This window comes from Aspergillus steynii, assembly GCF_002849105.1.
Source record: "Aspergillus steynii IBT 23096 chromosome Unknown P170scaffold_2, whole genome shotgun sequence".
NCBI classification, from domain to species: Eukaryota; Fungi; Ascomycota; class Eurotiomycetes; order Eurotiales; family Aspergillaceae; genus Aspergillus; species Aspergillus steynii.
Genome location: NW_020194399.1, coordinates 191,615 through 206,624, shown reverse-complemented (window position 1 = coordinate 206,624; position 15,010 = coordinate 191,615). Strand labels below are relative to the sequence as shown.

General features: G+C 49.6%; 7 protein-coding genes across 7 annotated transcripts; 4 read left to right on the top strand and 3 right to left on the bottom strand.

The window, feature by feature from the left end:
- Nucleotides 1–300: 300 nt before the first annotated feature.
- P170DRAFT_400365 (endonuclease/exonuclease/phosphatase family protein) lies at nucleotides 301–2,311 on the top strand (the record flags this gene model as incomplete). The annotated part of the gene is made up of 4 exons (XM_024846323.1): nucleotides 301–970; nucleotides 1,028–1,396; nucleotides 1,449–1,894; nucleotides 1,955–2,311. The coding sequence occupies 4 exons, from the start codon at nucleotides 301–303 to the stop codon at nucleotides 2,285–2,287; spliced, it is 1,818 nt and encodes a 605-aa protein (XP_024706773.1). The 3' UTR covers nucleotides 2,288–2,311.
- Nucleotides 2,312–2,523: 212 nt separating this feature from the next.
- Nucleotides 2,524–4,164, bottom strand: P170DRAFT_349671 (MFS transporter; the record flags this gene model as incomplete). The annotated part of the gene is made up of 1 exon (XM_024843755.1): nucleotides 2,524–4,164. One exon carries the CDS (start codon nucleotides 4,162–4,164, stop codon nucleotides 2,524–2,526), a length of 1,641 nt encoding a protein of 546 aa, XP_024706772.1.
- A 247-nt stretch (nucleotides 4,165–4,411) lies between these two features.
- On the bottom strand, nucleotides 4,412–6,052 carry P170DRAFT_453189 (uncharacterized protein; the record flags this gene model as incomplete). The annotated part of the gene is made up of 1 exon (XM_024851341.1): nucleotides 4,412–6,052. One exon carries the CDS (start codon nucleotides 6,050–6,052, stop codon nucleotides 4,412–4,414), a length of 1,641 nt encoding a protein of 546 aa, XP_024706771.1.
- Nucleotides 6,053–6,967: 915 nt separating this feature from the next.
- P170DRAFT_461723 (phosphotransferase family protein) lies at nucleotides 6,968–8,610 on the top strand (the record flags this gene model as incomplete). Its single annotated transcript, XM_024852053.1, has 5 exons — nucleotides 6,968–7,051; nucleotides 7,104–7,315; nucleotides 7,369–7,547; nucleotides 7,594–8,188; nucleotides 8,253–8,610. The coding sequence occupies 5 exons, from the start codon at nucleotides 6,968–6,970 to the stop codon at nucleotides 8,521–8,523; spliced, it is 1,341 nt and encodes a 446-aa protein (XP_024706770.1). The 3' UTR covers nucleotides 8,524–8,610.
- A 220-nt stretch (nucleotides 8,611–8,830) lies between these two features.
- Nucleotides 8,831–10,171, top strand: P170DRAFT_471400 (alpha-hydroxy acid oxidase; the record flags this gene model as incomplete). The annotated part of the gene is made up of 4 exons (XM_024852835.1): nucleotides 8,831–8,994; nucleotides 9,060–9,391; nucleotides 9,458–9,928; nucleotides 9,975–10,171. The coding sequence occupies 4 exons, from the start codon at nucleotides 8,831–8,833 to the stop codon at nucleotides 10,169–10,171; spliced, it is 1,164 nt and encodes a 387-aa protein (XP_024706769.1).
- Nucleotides 10,172–11,787: 1,616 nt separating this feature from the next.
- Nucleotides 11,788–13,383, top strand: P170DRAFT_400358 (putative amino acid transporter; the record flags this gene model as incomplete). Its single annotated transcript, XM_024846322.1, has 5 exons — nucleotides 11,788–11,931; nucleotides 11,981–12,242; nucleotides 12,292–12,483; nucleotides 12,527–12,918; nucleotides 12,970–13,383. The coding sequence occupies 5 exons, from the start codon at nucleotides 11,788–11,790 to the stop codon at nucleotides 13,381–13,383; spliced, it is 1,404 nt and encodes a 467-aa protein (XP_024706768.1).
- A 519-nt stretch (nucleotides 13,384–13,902) lies between these two features.
- P170DRAFT_351111 (class II aldolase and Adducin domain-containing protein) lies at nucleotides 13,903–14,920 on the bottom strand (the record flags this gene model as incomplete). The annotated part of the gene is made up of 3 exons (XM_024843842.1): nucleotides 13,903–13,983; nucleotides 14,037–14,553; nucleotides 14,613–14,920. The coding sequence occupies 3 exons, from the start codon at nucleotides 14,918–14,920 to the stop codon at nucleotides 13,903–13,905; spliced, it is 906 nt and encodes a 301-aa protein (XP_024706767.1).
- Nucleotides 14,921–15,010: the final 90 nt, after the last annotated feature.

The window sequence follows — 15,010 nt, the reverse complement described above, 5'->3', positions numbered from 1 at the left end:
TCTGGTCGGAGCTCCGGGCAGTTCTTCATCAAAATGAGCCCAACGATGTAACCTCACCTCCGCACCGTCTGTCATCGGCCGTCTTGGCTGCAGACTTGGCTTAAACGTGGGCTTTATCGCGTCCTCTCACTGGCCCTGTCACCCCTGCGATACGGCCAGTAATTAGTCTCGGCTTCTTATCTCTTATCCAATCATGGGGTAATTTGACAGCATTTGCTCACATGTCATTTAATTTCGTCGTGAGGGGAAGATATTTGAGGAGAGTGCTCCCCTGAAAGTTATCTGACACAATTGTTCACGATGAGATCTCTAGCTTCGCTTTCTGCTTCGGCACTACTGCTGCCAGCAGCTCTGGCTGTCTCGATTAGTGAAATCAATGGCAATCGCTTTCTCTCGTCCTACAATGGCGAAACAGTCTCCAATGTCCGTGGCCTGGTGACTGCCAAAGGATCCAGTGGGTTCTATATTCGCTCCACCAGCCCCGATAACTCGACTCTTACGTCGGAGTCGCTCTATGTCTACGGATCCAGCGCCGTGTCCAAAGTCTCCGTCGGAGATATCATCACCCTCGGCGGCAAGATCTCCGAGTACCGTTCCAACAAAGCGTACGTTTATCTGACCGAGCTGACCTCCCCGTCGGATATCACCGTCGTCTCCAGTGATAATGAGATCATTCCGCTGGTCATCGGCTCAAAGGATCTCAACCCTCCGACTGAACAATTCTCGGCCTTGGACGAGGGAAACATCTTCAGGATCCCCAACAACGCGAGTCAGATCTCGAGCAAGAATGCAGTTTTGCAGCCGACGAAGTACGGAATGGACTTCTGGGAGAGTCTTAGCGGCGAGCTCGTCACAATCGGTGGTCTGAACGCCATCACAAAGCCCAATCAGTACGGCGACACTTGGGTCATTGGCAACTGGACGGCCACGGGGAGAAATGAGCGCGGTGGATTGACTATGCAAGCGAAGGGTACATTCATCTCATTCCTCTCAGTAATTCCAATCTCCTACTAACTCGTTGGGGTAGACTCCAACCCCGAAGCCATCATCGTTGGATCCCCGTTGGACGGAACCAAGAATCCCACCGACACCAAAGTCGGCGATACCATCGACGACATCACCGGCATCATCACCCAAGCCTACGGATACTACGCCCTCCTGCCACTGACCAAGCTTTCTGTCACTGGAAGCAACTCGACCTCCGCAAAGGCCACCGAATTGGTCTCCGACGGAACCTGCAGCGGCCTGACCGTCGGCAGCTACAACGTCAACAACCTCTCGCCGAACTCCTCCACTCTAACCGGCATCGCCGGCCACATCGCCAAAGAGCTCAACAGTCCTTCTCTCGTTTTTCTGCAGGAGATCCAAGACGACGATGGCGCGACCAACGACGGAGGTACATTCCCTTCCCTAGCCTGACCTCTCCCACCGCAAACTAACATACCCAGTCATCTCCGCCAACAAAACCCTCTCCACCCTCGCGGACTCCATCAAAACTCAAGGCGGCATCACCTACGACTTCATCAACATCGACCCCGTCGACGGTGCAGACGGCGGCCAACCCGGCGGTAATATCCGCGTCGCATACCTCTACGACCCTAAAGTTCTGCAACTCCGCAGCCCTAACCCCAGCACAAGCACTCAGAGCAACGAGGTTCTCTCTGGCGCCGAGCTCAAATATAACCCCGGCCTGATCGACCCCAGTAACTCTGCCTGGGATAATAGTCGCAAACCGCTGATTGCGGCATGGGAGACGCTGAATGGCAAGAATAAGTTCTTTACGATCAATGTCCACTTTACTAGTAAGGGCGGTGGTTCGTCGATTGATGGTGACGCGAGACCCCCTGTCAACGGGGGTGTCGCGAAACGGGAGTCGCAGGCGAAGATTGTTGCTGTGAGTGCTTCTACCCTTTTCCGTGTCATCTTCGAAATTAATACTAATCAAACACTGTAGAATTTCATAACCGATATTCTGGCCGAGGACAGCAAGGCCAAGATTATCACATCGGGCGACTTCAATGAGTTCGCGTTCGTCCAGCCATTGACAACCTTCACGTCGGAGTCGAAACTCAAGGACATCGACGATGTGGTGGATACCCCTGCCAAAGAGCGATATACCTATCTGTATGACTCGAACTGTCAACAGCTCGATCATATGTATATCAGTGAGGCGTTGACAGAGGGGGCTAAGATGGAGCATATTCATGTGAACACCTGGGTGTCGTATGATGACCAGAGGTCGGATCATGATCCGACGGTCGCTTTGCTAAATGTTTGCGAGGCTTAGGATGTATTAGTATTCGAGTGATTCTGAAGCTACTTTGATGGAGGATGAGCCATATAAAGTTTGATAAATATTTGTTTGATAACAAACTGTTGCAACAGTTAAGCGTAGACATGTGTTTATACCTGTGGAGCACAGCTAAACATAACCCTATCATCCTCAAATAGATAATCCTTGCGAAAGGCCGATTTATGTCAGAATCCCGAAACTTAGAGTGGCATTCACAGTGCTCACACGACCTATTCCTCCCTTGCCATTCGACTTCTCTTCCGAAACACATGCCCAAACTTATAAAGGACATACGGGACAGGTGTCATAATCAACGACAAACAGCCCAGCAACGTCAACGACCAATGCACCCCAATATTCCCATACATCGGGATCGACACAATCACCATAGCTCCGGCAGCCAGATAGCGCATGAACGTGGCACTAACTAAGGCACTAGCAGCATACACCTCATACGTATCAATCAGGTACTGGTAGCTCGAGATGAAAATACCCTGGACCGAGAATCCGAATGCCACAGACGCAACGAGTGACGACCAATACGAGATGGCAGGGTAACTGGTCCATCCCATCCAGAAGAGCGAGATTGGTAGCCACGGGGCGGCGTACATGGCGAACCAGAGACGTTCTTCGGGTGGGAGAGAGTGTTCACCACTATCGATGGCGATCTGCAGACGCTTCTTGTAGGACGTGTAAATGTGGGGGACAAGGGCGAAGGCGACCAAGAAGCCGATGTTCATGCCGATGAAGGCGAGTCCGACGGACCCTTGCGAGAACCCGTATGTGTCGCCGTATATGAATTCGTAGCCTGTCAGGAAGCCGAAGAGAACGATGTACACGACCACAAGATACATCGTGAACAGCGCGACCATGAGTTCTTGGAAGAACATCTCGAAGGGTCGGGAGCAGCTGGTGAGTAGACGACGTGCGAGACTGGCTTGGCGGAGTTCGATCTCAGCTAGAAAGCGTTGGTCGCCGGTGATTGAGCGAAGATGGTGCGCTTTCCATTGAAGAAGGACGGGGCCATAGGTCTCCGGGACGAAGAAAAATATTGCCGCTGTAATCAAACCAGCGAGAATTAAGGATGTCCATTCTACCCAGCGCCAGCTTATGGCTGTACTCTGGCCGATAAAGGCGCCGACCATTGGGGCCAGAAACGGACCCAAAAAGGACAATGTGCAGCATACCGGGAAGGCATAGGTGCGGTCAAGCAGACTGAATATATCGGCCATACTGCCACCAAATGTTGTAAGAGGTGTACACCCAAATATACCCGCGATAAATCGAAATGCCAGCTGCGCCCCAATATTAGGCGCTAAACCAGATGCCATAATGAAGATCATGAGCAGCGACAATGTCACCAGGTATACCGGGTTCCGACCGACTGTCTCCGAGAATGGTGCCGCTACCAGGGAACCGAAACCGAAGGCAAAGAGATAGAGAGCGGTGGCGAGTGATTCGGTGATCTTGCTGACTCCAAATGCATCCTGGCCTTGTTGAATGACAGCGGAGTCAATGGCAGAGGCCCATCCGACTAAGAACCCTGTAGTTCCCACAATACCCAGGGTTGACCATTTGTATCGCAGCGACCAGTTCTTCGGATTAAGTGGGTCATCAGCGTTGTTGAATCCGACAACAAACAAAACTTTGCCGTCAACTCCATCGGGTGAGGATTGAACACTGATACCGGGAACTGTTACTCGGTGACCCGTGCCAAGAACAATTGATTCCCCTGAGTTCGGGTGTGCAGTATTGTCGGATGTCTCGTCACTGTCTGATATTTTGGGACTCCTGGTGGTGTAGTGGGAGCTCAGTTGAAGTGTTTTTTGTAGATCGTGCCGCAGCCGACGATATTGCAGAATGGATTGCATGTTGCACACAAGCTGGATAGCTGGGAAGGCGATATATGAGATGCTGTCAGCAAAAGATAGCACCGGAATGACGGGGATATTTGTAGATGCAATCGTAGGTGTTGGCCAGCATCGCATCTTCCGCTCCATCCACCTTTTCCGCTCGTTCCGCCTAAGGCCCGGATGGTTCGATTTGCGCCATGCTCGCCATCTTCGTTCCTGCCCCATTATCGCAAAAATAAAGATTTGGCATTTTACTTCAAGTATATCATGTGCCAGTCAGAGAAGTACTGTCGAGGAGCGGGATATCGGCGCTCAAAAAAGCATCCCAATCGAGCTCTGGAATGTCCGTCATTCCGTGCATCGACTGACTCGCTTCGCTAACTTCCAGGTCGCCATCGTCGAGTCCATCTTTCAAATCATCCAAATCTCTCTGCTTATTACGTCGTGATAACCGGACAAGTGACTCGGCAGCATCGACCGCGTGGCGCATACTCGCCGTCTGGAACTGCTGAGACACCTTTCTAAGTGACCGCATTGCCTGCCCTACTATCGACAGGGACTCCCGTGAGTCTATAGCCAAGAGCGTACAAACGACTTGAAATGGAACGTTGGCAACGTGCCACCATGGACAGTGTTCGTTCGCAAGTCGTACTGCCGATTCAAGGCCCACGGTTGCGGCATGGATAATTCGAGTCAGTGCCTCATGCGGAATACTAGGTGAAGAAACCCGGAGGCGACGGTATATGGTAAGGGTCAAGTTGACACGAGATAGCTGCAGGGCGTCCGGGCCTACGTCGGTGATTTGAACTTGATTTAGACAGTCGAGTAGAGTCGCAAGATCATTGCCATGTTCTAGATCCAGCTTCTCGGAAATTTGGTACAGATGTATCAACTCCGCTGTGAAATCGCGAGCCCCGTCTGCGGGCACTTTACATGACACTCCACGAGTTAATACACGAGAGCGACCGTACTCATTGGAAATCCACGAATTCAGGGTAACGGCAACCCAGAACAGGCGCCTCCGAGTCTCGTCGTCGCCGCTCGTGTCACGCGTGTCGGAATAGAGTAGAGTGCCCGACTGCGGATCTTGGTGAGCCCCGATGGCTTCGGCAACGTGCATAGCTGTAGAGCTTGCCATCCAAGATGTGTGGGGAGAATTGGTTGTTCTTAAATATAGGGTGCGAAGGATCCAGGCCGTGAGATGATGCAATGACGGTCTGTTCACGGAGCTGGTCGCCTCCAGAATTTCCTTTGCGCACTCCACCAGTTCAGCCTCTCGTGAGTGGATTGAAGAAGAACCGGAGTACAACGAGCCCAGCGCAGCCACACTGCACAAGACTGCGTCGTAGCCGCCGATCTGGTCCGCATTTTGCCAACGCGAGGGGATTGCTGCGAGCAGGTCATTTCCGTTAAGGATCGCGTAAATTGGATGGATCAGATTTAGATAGACTCTCGCATAAGACTCCATGTCATCCTTGGTAAGCAAGGTGGTCACATTGGTGAATGAACGCGTTGGTTTGTCTCTCAATCCAAGATTCCAGCTGACTCCATAAACACCGGGCGCGTCTCGAGGGTTCAACTTCATCCCAAGAACATGGGGAAACGCTGTCCCTGAGGTAGCTTCCATCTCTTGTTGACCATCCCCATAGTCATCTAGTGTCTCCTTTGGTCTCTCTTCTGTAGAACGCGGTGTCTCCGTTCTGGACGCCGGTCGCGTAGAGGCCGAAGCCGTCCTTTTTCGCGGCTGAGAGTCAAACGCGCAGTAATATTCGTAGCGTACGCAGAAGCCACACGGATTTTGGCCATCGCATTTTCGCTTGCGCTGTTTACAAGTCTCGCAGGCCTGCTTGGCCCGTTTTCGAGTGCGTGGAACCGAGGGTGATCCGGAAGATGTGGGAATGTTCATTGTTGTGTTGTGATGATGTCGGCCTCAAAATTGATGCCTGCTAGGGCCAACAATCACTTCGACGCCTGCTGCCTTACTGCCTTACCGCCTTGTTGCCTTGTTGCCTTGTTGCCTTGCTGTCCCGAGACATTTCCGTATAGTCATCACTGTTATTTTCTTTCTTCATTCTTTCTATGCTTTAAGTCCTGGTCGATCATGGTTTCTACTCGGATTACATGCCATCTTGTCAATATTCGTGTCAGATATTTTGTTCAGAGTTGGCCAATTTCTCACCACTTTCAAACTGCATATATACATGTTTGGAGGCTGAACTGCGACGGTTTATGACGCCGAGTTGGGATTGTTCATTAAGAAGCATTGTCAAAGTATATGATGTCAGACTATACAATAGAACGTTTTTGTCTCAGGTAGAAAGTCAGAATGTACAGATGGGACAATTCCCCATCCGAAGCTGATTTGTTGTGTTGAGACCAGAGCTCGGGAGATTCAGGAACATCGACGCGTCTCCAGAACATCCACACATCACGCGTGAACAACTCAATACCAAACCACTCCCAAATTGCCCCTGAAATGATAGCAAGACCAGCCAAATTAGCAAGATCACATCTTTTATCGATTTGGTTTCTTTCAAGAACTGGAACACGCTATTCCCTCATCCCTGCTTCCATCATTTCACGTAAACACTTCACGGCCTCAGCGCCTGCCTGCCAGTCATACCATGATCTCTTCAACTATACTAGTGGTCGCTGGCTCTGGGACGAACAACAGCAGCTTCGCGATCGATAAACGTCCTTCAATGTCCCTGAGTTTCAGAGAGTCGCCGCGCGCAGCGTTGACGCCAAATAATGCACTTCAATCGTCAAAGTGGGCGAAGGGTCCTTTAACAAGGCCTTTCGGTTGACGATGGACAACAACATGACTGTTATCGCAAAGATTCTACACCCAATAGCTGGGCCCAATTGCTATACGACTGCCTCGGAGGTGGCAACAATGGAGTTTGTGCGCGTCGCCCTCGTGGTTTTTGCGTCTGTCGTTTCTGACCGCATTACAGGCTCGTAGTGTTTTAGGGGTCCCAATTCCCGAGGTCTATGCGTGGAGCGCAGATTGTGAAAATCCGGTCGGCTCTGAATACATCATCATGCAGGAGGCTCCTGGTGAAAAGCTAGAAGATGTATGGCCGGGCATGTCCTTGGAGAAGAAGGTCAAAATCATGAAAGATGTCGTGTCGATTGAGAAAAAGATGCTTTCTGCTTCCCTGAACAGGTACAATATCGCGGACAGAAGTGAATAATGTGATTATATTAACACCCATCCAGACACGGGAGTCTCTACTTTACTAATGACAGCATTGTGGGTGCTGTTGAAGCCGAAGTCACTGGCAACGTCACTGCGACTGTCAAGGAGGACGTGAAGCAACGCTTTTCCATTGGGCCAGTTGCAGCAAGAGACTATTGGAATAAAGAACGCGCGGCCATGAGTCTCGATCGCGGTCCTTGTACGTTTTATTCCCCTTTAGCTTTTAATTTACTAATTGGTTGTAGGGAAACAACCGCAAGATTATATCCAGTCCCTCGTTCGTCGAGAGCTGGCCTGGATTCAACAGTATGCAATTCCACGGTCGCACGACGATCCGTTACTATCGTCAGAGTCACAAAACTCCCCCAGCACTCATGTCTCCTTGCTCGAGAGGTTTCTCAAAGTGTCTCCATTTCTTCTGCCAGATGACCCCACGGTAACCGCACCTCATATATGGCACACAGATCTCCATGGTGGGAATATATTTGTCGAACAAGGTAAGATCTCCAGCATCATAGATTGGCAAGGCATCTGGACCGAGCCCTTGATTCTCCGAGCGCGCCATCCACGTCTGGTGGACCATAACGGGGAATTTATCTTAAAGGCCCCAGAAAACTTCAAGGACTTGGATTCTGGGGAGAAGGAGCGAATCTGGGACCAAATAAGTCGCTCTATCATCTTGTATCTGTACGAAAAGGAGCTCATTGAAGAAGCTCCGCTCGTGAACAAAATACTTCGCCTCGAAAGCGGACGGATAAGATGCGATCCGATACAGTTCGTGGGTGGCACTTGGGATGACGAGCTTTTGCCATTGAGGGATTCCCTGATCAAAGTGGAGAGGTAAGGATACTGGATTTTGCTCACCAAAGGTATCCTCATTGAAGTGAAGCTGATTGAAAGGTAGATACTGGGACAGCATAGGCTTCAAGTTTCCATGTCCTATCCATTTCAGCGAGGAGGAACTCCGGACTCACGCTGCAGAAGGGGATGGGTGGAACGAAGTGCAAGATTTCTGGGACGCTATTGAGAACCTTGTCACAAGAGATGGATGGACCCCATATGACCGCTATGATGACGCCGTTGCTTTCTTTACCGAGCTTCGTGAGACTCGCTTGAAGACTATGGCGGGCAAGGAGAGGGAAGACTTTAAGCGGCAAACAGAGTGGATTGATTGAACTTAGGCTGAATTGTTCTGGCTGTCAAATCGTCGAAGCCTTGGCAGTTCATTGCTAACATCACCTCGTGGTTCTTACAAATTTGTGGTCCAGTTTAGCTCGTCGTCAAGATTATTACCGCGGTTGTCCTCGTATCCACTTCGGCGGGCGGCAGTTCACGCCGAGAACTGTCTTGTGTTCGCTTTTTAATCTCCCTTCTTTCAATTACCGTTCAGGCAGTCCCAATTTTCTAATAAGAATGGTCTCTATGTTCCCTCTTTCAAGAGTTTGTCGATTGCCATGATTTGTGCTGCATTTGACCGTCAACATGGGCATTGAATCTCGGGAAACTCTTCCAAGTCCGAATCCACTAACTCTGGATGGAGTGGAGCAGCTCGCCAAAGCAAAGCTACCGAACAACATCTACGACTTCTATGCCTGTGGATCTGACGAGCAAAAAGCGCTTGCTCGCAATGAAAAGGCTTTCGACAGGTACGTTGTTCAACGCCGAATTCATTTTTAACCGCTCCCCAGCTCATTCGAGAATTTACGAGCAGACTATGCATCAGACCTCGAGTCCTCAGAGATGTCTCGGATGTCGACACGTCAACCAGCATCTTGGGACATCGGACTTCTTTGCCCATCGGAATCGCACCGAGCGCGATGCAGAAGCTAGCAGGGGGTGATGGGGAACTTGATGTTGCACGGGCGGCGGTGAACATGCGCTTGAACTTAACGCTTTCTTCGCAATCGACAACGTCGCTAGAGGATGTTGCGCAAATACGATCAGGGACTGAGGATGCTGGTGTCGGGACACCGCCATTTTGGATGCAGATCTACCTATACGAGGACGTGCATAAAAGTGTGAATTTGATTCGACGGGCGGAAGGTATAAACTTCTCATCTTGATCTCATTGGACCACCATCAATTAACCATGGGCTATATGGATTCCAGCCGCCGGATACCAGGCGCTCGTCTTGACTGTCGACACGCCAGTCCTGGGAAACCGCCTCGCCGAACGACGAACAGCAGTGACTTTACCACCTGGCATGGAACTACCGAATCTCGAACGCAAACCACGATCATCTGAGACCCAACCGAGCATCAACAGATTATTGATGAATGCAAAATCCGCAAACGAAGCAAAATCACTACGTGCGGCTGCTGGCTCAACCATGCATAGCTCCAGCTTAACCTGGGAACAAACGATTGGATTCCTTCGCTCTGTCACCAAAATGAAAATTATTCTCAAAGGCATCATGACGGCCGAGGATGCATCCCTGTCGGTTGAGCATGGCGTGGACGCGATTATTGTTTCGAATCACGGCGGTCGGCAACTGGATGCTGCTTCCTCGACTATCGAGGCCCTCCCTGAGATTGCAGCAGCTGTTCAGAAAAAAGACTACAATCATTCTGGATGGTGGTGTTCGATCTGGAACAGCCGTGTTCAAAGCACTTGCCCTCGGGGCAGACTTCGTGCTGATCGGCCGCCCTGCACTATGGGGACTGGCCTATAATGGCCATGACGGAGTGGAGGCTGTCATGAACATTATGGAACGGGAGTTGAGCAGGACGATGGCATTGGCTGGTGTCAAGAGTGTTGAGGAGATCACAAAGGACAAACTAGGAGTAGTCCCTCCCGATGGGTTTGGAATCGCTAGGCTTTAATTCATACGAAATATTTACGTACTAAGTAGATTGTTCAAGTTTAGCCTCAGAAATAACATTAGCTATAATTGACTGAGACATAAGCGTTGCTTCGCAGTCGATGAAGTATACTTCCATTCTTAAGCAAGTCCAACTCCAAGCTTTGAAGTAGGATTGTTTGAAAAACTGAACTTCTCGGCATGATACTATGACCTCCCCTTTGGGATAAGTTGTCCTGCTAATACTGGTGGGCGGGATTCTAGATTACAGTTGATTCAACGCTAATTTCGGCCCGCATCACTCTAAACTACCATCCTTCCATTTTTTTTTTCCTGATTTTTTTTCTTAAAAAAACAATAGCCAAGTGAAATGTGGCAATAAAAGGCGAGCAGTTTCGGGCCCGAGTTTCTTATCATCTGGTGTTGTCTCATTTGTCACGGATCTGCTTCGATTCTAGAATTCTAGATAGCCGATAAGAATGGGAAAACACGCCAAGTGGAGTTTGCCGCATTGCACCAGGTCCAATCGCTCCTGGTTGCGTATCCACATAGGTAGCTGGCGACTTCAGCAGGCACATGGTAGATTGCAGCGTCAGCAGAAACACATAGGCAGATTGAGCATTATACGCCTGTGTAGTTGTGCTAAAGACATGGTTTAATTGTTGATCCCCGACGAGCATCCCCCGACATTGGCATTAATAATGCCAAGTGACAAACATGTCCCTTTGTTCCAAGAATTTGCATCATCGCTGAAGATAATTGGATTTTGACCGGTAATTCATGAGTTATATTCCGTATCAACATGCTTATGATATTCCTTTCTAGGGGCGTTCATTGGCATAGCGTTATGGGTTCTTTCTGGGATTAAGGTTTTGTGGCTGCGGCGCCGCTGCTGAGGATACGAAGCCTATAACGCCTTGTTTTCTTCTACTGTCGCAGATAAATAGCGTGTAGAACAGAGTTGTAGCCCAGTAAGCCGCCAACGGGCTTGCTAGCTGACCCCTTTTTTGATAACACGTGTTCAATTCCCTATCAAAGTAATGCACCAGCCTAGGCACTGGACGTAAGCTTTATGTGTGAAAGATTATGCAAGATGTGCCCGGACGGCCTGTGAACGAGTCCTGCATAGGGTCTCCCCCCATCTGCCAGCATACCCAACAATTCCCATGACCTGAATGGCATGATGTCAAAGCCAATCTGTCTTGATCAGGCTCAATTACCCCAGTGTCTCACTTCCCCGCGTTTCAAGTGGAGCGAGTCGGTCGTGAACCAATCGCAAACAATAGAATGCTTTAGCGCCAGAGATCGGCAATCCCGTATCGTCTGCGACACCCGAATCAGTGACTGTTATCAACAACGGGGCTTATCAGCGCGATTTAACGCATTAGCGGGGTGACTTACTTTCTCAACCGGGATTAATTGTTGCCCCGGTTGTCATTGGATCAAGTGAAACATACCAGCCCCCTCGTGATGCCCGCCGGCTCCGCGGATGCCGTGGGACTAACTACTAATACCAACGTGAAATCCTATTCCCCTGTGGAGTCTCCCGGGGATTTTTCTTTTTCCTTTTCTTTCCTTTCATCTAGACATTTCCCTGCCCCAATTTCATTTCCGCACGTGTAATTTTATTGCCGCATCATGTCAGAAAAGAAAAAATTTCAGTCCGACCCTGAAGGTGTCGCCGCAGCTCTATCACCGACAGGTCAAGTGATCGAAGAGAAAGGAACCGAGCACGATGCAGTGTTTGGAGAGATTACTGAAGCTGGGCCGAATTATCGCAATGTATGTGGATCTCCGGTGCTGCTGGGTGTCAACTCTTAACTGAATATAGGTCGGATGGATCGGAACGACAGCCCTAATGATGAAAACTCAGATCGGTCTGGGCGTCCTCTCATTACCTCTAGCCTTCCACACGCTGGGCTTAATACCCGGCATTATTGTGATTCTGGCCATTGCTGGTATCACGACCTGGGCGGACTGGATGATCGGTGTCTTCAAACTCCGCCACCCACAGATTTATGGAATTGACGACCTCGGACGAATAATGTTTGGTACCATTGGTTACGAGATCCTAGGGGCGGCCTTTTGTCTCTGTGAGTGGCTCCTATTCTTTGCTGCTTGGCACACTCTAATACTGGGTAGATGTCATTTTCGTCGCCGGTTCCGCTATATTGAGCATCTCCATCGCCTTCAATGCCCTTTCGACCCACGCGGTGTGCACGGCAATTTTCGTCGTAATAGCCGCGGTTATCGGATTCATATTCTCCAGTATAGAGACTCTCGGGAGGATTAGCTGGCTGGCTTGGGTCGGAGCCTTGTCTATCATTGTTGCTGGTAAGCTTCCATCCAGTAGGCACATGAACCGTCTAACCATGAGCAGTATTCGTTGTGACCATCGGTGTCGGTGTTCAGGGTCATCCTCCGCCGCAGGGAGGAGTCATAATTCAATCCGACTACAAACTCTTTAACAACCCGGAGTTCAGCAGTGCCATCTCGGCCGTCTGTACCATCGTTTTCGCCTACTCGGGTACTCCGGCATTTTTCAACATCGTCGCTGAAATGCGCGACCCTCGCGATTACCCAAAATCCCTGATGATCTGCCAAGGAACCGTCACTATTGTGTATATCATTATCGGAACAGTGGTGTACTTCTATTGTGGCTCCCACGTTGCATCTCCTGCTCTTGGATCGGCTGGCCCGGTTATCGAGAAAGTGGCGTATGGCATTGCGCTGCCGGGTTTGATTGTTTCGGCGGTTATATACCTTCACGTATGAGACCCATTCACTCTTCCCCTATACTTGAGGCTGACTGGAAGATAGCTCTCTGCTAAACATATCTTTATTCGCATCCTTCGCGGATCTGTACACCTTTCAACACACACTCCCATTCACTGGATCACCTGGCTCAGTTCCACGTTCACGGTGACGTTGGTAGCATACTTGATCGCGAGTGGAATCCCCGTGTTCGATAACCTTGTATCACTTATTGGTGCGCTTCTTGGTTCGTTCCTGACATTCCAACCGATTGGATGCATGTGGATGTATGATCATTGGAAGGCAGCGCGGACTGCTGCGTGGAAGTTCGGGATGGGTTGGAGCTCTTTTGTTATAATTTCCGGGACCTTCTTGATGATTGCAGGGACATATGGTTCCATCGTGGCTATCATTGAGTCTTATAATGAGTCCGGTGGCTCGGCTGCTTGGTCCTGCGCCGATAATTCGGGCTCAGGATGAGGGAATGAACATGGTCAAGGAGTGAGAGGTTACCCGGTTGCATTTTCCTTTTATATGTCTTTATATTTTCAGATTTTGACGTTCATATCAATATAGATTATAGATAGAGTTGACGTAAAAAAAGCCAACTTCTTGAGCTTCATTGGTCTACATTCCCTTGTGCTGATTCCCCAATATATCTAGAAGCCTAACACCCTGGTATTGCTGCGGATTCTTTTCGATCCTGGCCCTTTTTACTTTTTCTTTTAAAAACTATTGTTCCATGCTACTAGGTATAATCCACATTTCGTTCCAAGTGCAAGTTTGATATGCCGATCTTATAAATGCTCTCTGACAACCCTGTACTGGAATTACGACTAAAGCAGTTCATTCCTGAAGCCTAGAGTAGAGTTTCTTGGTATGTTATATTCACTCAATACTTGAATTGCATTTATGATTCCAAGAGAGATTATTTCACATCAATCGAAGTAAATAGAGCCAAGTTCGCGCTTCGATTCATAAAAAAAAAAATCAACCCTACTAAATTCCTTTAGACAGCTCCCCGCGTGACTTCCAGATCTCATATTCGAAGTCTGGTTGAAATTCATAATACAGTGTCTCCTGTACCTGCCATTAGCCTTCCTGATGATCTTATAGAGAGAGAATTTATTCACCGGATCTGCGTTGACCTTTGCCGTATATTCAGCCTCTTTGTCTCCAACTATAATCTTGGGTATTCCGGTACTTTCAACCATCAGCTGGACTTCACATGTTCTCTCCAACGAGGTAAGCAAATAGGCAGCCTCGTCAACTGTGCTTCCAGCTGTCAACAGTCCGTGGTTTTGGAGTATAGCGACTCGACCATCCTGGCCCAGAGTCTCGGCTAGCCGTTCACCCTCTTCCTTCTCGAGGACAACGCCACCAAACGTGTTATACACTCGCTGAATACCAACGAAGATACAGCTATCTTGGTTCAGGATCTCCACCGGTCGGCCAAAAGTAGACCATGCCTTCCCGGCTGGTGAATGCGCATGGCAGGCAGCGTTTATATCCGGTCGCGCTTTATGGATCGCACTGCGACTCATGAAGCCTGCAGCGTTAACGGCTACTTTGTTGCCGCCAATTACTTGGCCTTCTTCGTTCACATGCACCATGTCGCTGGCTTTGAGCATGCCGAAATGTACTCCTAGGCTTCGGATTGTCAGACCTCATCCTAGAATTTGCTCTAGCGAGGCCAATGGTAAACTTACGGATTAATCCAGAAGGTATTCGGGTCCACGGGGTCGCGAACACTGATGTGTCCAGCGCTTCCTTCCGTGTATCCCTTGCGCGCGAACACCCGGAACGCACCAGCCATGTGTTCTAACTGCCATTGGCGCTTTTTGAACGGATCGTTGAATTTGGGAATCCCGGGAATCGGGTATCCTCCTGTTCCGCAGGCACTGAGGCCAGCTGGGGAATTGCTTGTGTGTGTTATCTCGGTCGTTTGTTTGGGCTGTTTGGTGCCCGGGGAACCTTCGATGGCGATTTGGGTAGTAGTTGTAGTTGTCGAGGACATTGTTGCAACTTATCACCAGACTTTGAAGTGTATGGTCGCCACAAAATAGCCGAAAATAATAGTAGTGGCGGAGGTAGGAGCTTCTTGAAA